This window comes from Diachasma alloeum, unplaced genomic scaffold (genome assembly GCF_001412515.2).
Source record: "Diachasma alloeum isolate Michigan unplaced genomic scaffold, Dall2.0 Dall_scaffold_00327, whole genome shotgun sequence".
Classification (NCBI taxonomy): domain Eukaryota; kingdom Metazoa; phylum Arthropoda; class Insecta; order Hymenoptera; family Braconidae; genus Diachasma; species Diachasma alloeum.
The window spans coordinates 120,729-123,069 of NW_021680466.1; the positions used below are offsets into that span (position 1 = coordinate 120,729).

General features: G+C 35.0%; 1 protein-coding gene across 2 annotated transcripts in view; it reads right to left on the reverse strand.

The window, feature by feature from the left end:
• Nucleotides 1-249: 249 nt before the first annotated feature.
• The window catches only part of LOC107040353 (odorant receptor 13a), an 8,767-nt gene continuing 6,675 nt past the window's right edge, over nucleotides 250-2,341 (reverse strand). For both annotated transcript variants that reach the window (XM_015260410.2, XM_015260409.2), the window contains 2 exons: nucleotides 661-793; nucleotides 250-586 (listed from right to left, as the gene is read on the reverse strand). In XM_015260410.2, coding sequence (XP_015115896.1) covers nucleotides 536-586; nucleotides 661-793 — 184 coding nt within the window. In that variant the 3' untranslated portion in view covers nucleotides 250-535. The remainder of the gene's footprint in view (nucleotides 587-660; nucleotides 794-2,341) is intronic.

Consider the following 2,341-nt stretch of genomic DNA (forward strand, 5'->3'; position numbering starts at 1 on the left):
TAATTACGAATTATTTATTACCATAATTATTCTGTAGTGAATGCTTTGAAATACCCATAGATACATTGAATCACTGAAATAATTATTGTATTAACCAAAACTGAGCAAAAAGTCAAGTGGTAAAGCAGCACTAGTCTACAACTTGCGCTACGATTTCTCTACAAGGAAAAATTTTAGTTGGATTTCAATCGATGCAATCGAATTTTATTAAATATATTTTATAAAAGTCATTTAATCATCATTAGCACATTTGCAGTTATTTGAATCATAAAACAAACACTCACATTGAATATTGATACATGTTAATGATAAAGTTTTGAAGAATCACCGGAAAAATATCTGATCCACATAATGATTTTCTCGTGACTTTTGATTTTATTAGGATTCCATTTGTCCATTCTCATAAGCGGATAAAAAATTAATTGAGTAATTTGATTCTGGTATTTTTTATAATAATTTTTGAATATGTTAGGAATATAATGAATTCGCCTTTATCAGTAGAAATTTTTGATAGCTGGCAAGTCCTCCAAAATATTCAGGTCGTCGAGCAGAGAACTGTAAAGTATGACATGGATGTCTTCACCACCTTGCGATTGATAAATCAACATGTGAAAAGAGAGTTAATTGAATTTACGGTAATTTTATGAGTGATAATCTTACTGCACTGAAGTTTTCCAAGTTGAGAATATAGACACCACCTGCTGTCAATTGGCATGGCTCCATACTCTTCATGATCAGGAGTTGAAAAAGTTTCCGAGATCTGAATGACGTTTTATACCAGGAAGTTTTGATTCTGCAATAATGCGAGTAAATTATATGATTATACCAATCTTACTGCACGAGTAGAAATGCTGATAATAATAATAATAATGATTATATTATTACATAAAGATAATCCGATAAAATTTTTAGCCTCCAATTCTCAATTTCTGTCATTTATTCTATTCATTCTGTCAAAAGACAAGGATAGAGATCGAATTTATGGGTATTCTTCCATTATTTGAAAAAAAAATGATTTTAAAGCTTTCCGAAGACTGAAAAATTAATTTTTTTAGTTCTTCCCGCCCCACTTTTTTTGCATTTTTTGAATTTCTTCTCACTAAAATAGGGTAAACACTTATTGTTCTCGAGCCCTGATTCAATCGCTGAGCACGAAATTTCAAATTTTCGAGTAACTATTCAAGTGTGCATTTGAACATTTTTTGAATACTGATTTTATTTATCAGATTGATTTTTTTCTCATCACCTACGGGTGTCAAATAATTTTTATTGGATGTTTTTCTCATTATTGAAATAATATTAAAATGCGTCTCGAGTTGGTAAACCTGTCGAGTGTTTTCTCTCTCTCAGTTCCATGGTCCAACCTATACCTTTCCCATGATGCTCACTGACATTCGAAACACGCGCCTCATACCACATATGATTACAGAACTCGCCTTTGGCTCGTCCGTAACATTATATTCGCTAAAAAAGTTCCTCATAGCCTAGTGTCGAAATAGTACATTTCGTCATTAGGCCGAAAAAAAACTTTTTTGTCATTCCGGCAGTAAGTAGCGTTTCACGGACGCTCCGCGTCCGTGAATCTCTGCCTACGGCCGTCATGACAAAAAATATCCCTCGCCTTCGGCTCGTGCTGCAAACCTCATATTCGCCAGAAAAGTTTTTTCATCACGCTGTGACGAAAAGTGAACTTTTCGGCACGCTCCGCGTGCCTAAAAGTCCAATTTCCGCCACATTGTGATGAAAAATATTGTTCGTAACTCGTGAAAAAATGTTTTTTAGCTCGTGGGATTATATCACGAGCCGAAGGCGAGTGATATAAACCTCCCACTCGCCAAAAAACACTTTTTTGCACTCGTTACGAAATATACTATTTTCGGCCTAATGACGAATAAGAATAAGAATAAGATTTGATCATCATTTTTCTTTCCTTCAAATCAAGAAGACTGAATGTGTTGAATCAAAAGTGAGTCTCTTGGATCGTAACCGTCACAGGGGTTTTAAAGACAACAAGTGTCGTTGAACCGCAATTTGATCAGCTTTGTTTATCACCTCAAATTACAAATGACTTTAACCCTAGACTGGTCACCATGCGAGGGAATTGCCGCAATACATCGTTTTATTCACCTTGCCATCGACTGGTTGACCGAAAAAATTTGAGAAAAATTGAATTCGTCAATTGAAGTATCTGGAAAATTCTAGTATTTTTTTTCAATATTGTATCCTTAATTCTGGGAGAAAAATAGTATTTTTCCGGCCTGTTGCGATGGGGTTTTTTTACTCGTGTGGTTGGCCAGTCCTCGCCTACGGCTCGGAGGCCAACGCCACACGAGTAAAAAAC